Source organism: Octopus bimaculoides, chromosome 30, assembly GCF_001194135.2.
Source record: "Octopus bimaculoides isolate UCB-OBI-ISO-001 chromosome 30, ASM119413v2, whole genome shotgun sequence".
Taxonomy (NCBI): domain Eukaryota; kingdom Metazoa; phylum Mollusca; class Cephalopoda; order Octopoda; family Octopodidae; genus Octopus; species Octopus bimaculoides.
In genome coordinates, this window is record NC_069010.1 from 5,489,765 (window position 1) to 5,490,676 (window position 912).

At 34.6% G+C, this 912-nt stretch overlaps 1 protein-coding gene across 1 annotated transcript in view; it reads right to left on the reverse strand.

Moving 5' to 3' along the window:
- LOC106875774 (uncharacterized) overlaps nucleotides 1-912 on the reverse strand; it is a gene marked incomplete at its 5' end in the record, with an annotated part of 22,311 nt that overhangs the window by 12,827 nt on the left and 8,572 nt on the right. The window contains one exon of the mRNA XM_052978100.1: nucleotides 820-874. Within this exon, the coding sequence (XP_052834060.1) occupies nucleotides 820-874 (55 nt within the window). The remainder of the gene's footprint in view (nucleotides 1-819; nucleotides 875-912) is intronic.

A 912-nucleotide genomic window follows, 5' to 3' on the forward strand; every position in this document is an offset into this window, starting at 1 on the left:
CTATGTGGCTTGTGTGTTTTCTGTACTCTGGTTATTATTATTTTCTTGTCTACGTTTTGTTTGCAATGTCCTGTACCCAAATATGCACCTATATATAAAGGTAGACGTAGGTATGCACATACCTGTACGTATATATGCATATACTCATTTATTATTTGTTTTATATATATATATATCCATATATATACATATATATACACATATATACATACATATATATATATACATATATACATATATATATGTGTATATCTATCTATATATATATATATATATATATATATATATGTGTGTGTGTGTGTGTATCTATATATATATATATGTGTGTGTGTGTATCTATATATATGTGTGTGTGTATATCTATATATATATGTGTGTGTGTGTAGGCATGTGGCTTAGTGGATAGGGCATTCAGCTCACAATCATAAGGTAAAGAGTTCAATTCCCGGTGACACGTGTCCTTGAGCAAAACACTTTATTTCACGTTGCTCCAGTGCATTCTGCTGGCAAAAATGAGTTGTACCTGTAATTCACAAGGGCCAACCTTGATATGTTCTGTGTCATGCTGACTCTCCCTGAGAACTATGTTAAGGGAACACGTGTCTGTGGAGTACTCAGCCACTTGCATGTTACTATCATGAGCAGGATGTGATTGTGGCGCTGGTGGTGGTGAGGATAATGACAGGTATGATGATGAGGTAGGTGATGACGAAGATGATGATGACGATAAATATAAACAAACAAAAAAAAAAACGAAAAGCTAATTGTAACAAGACGTCCCCAGAATAAAAATAGTAACATATCGTAGAGGGCACTCACCATGTATTTTGCGCAGGGGTTCAAAATGGGGGTAGAGGTGGAGAGTAGCATTACCCTGAAAGACAAAAAAAGATCTTTGTTTTAGTTTATCAG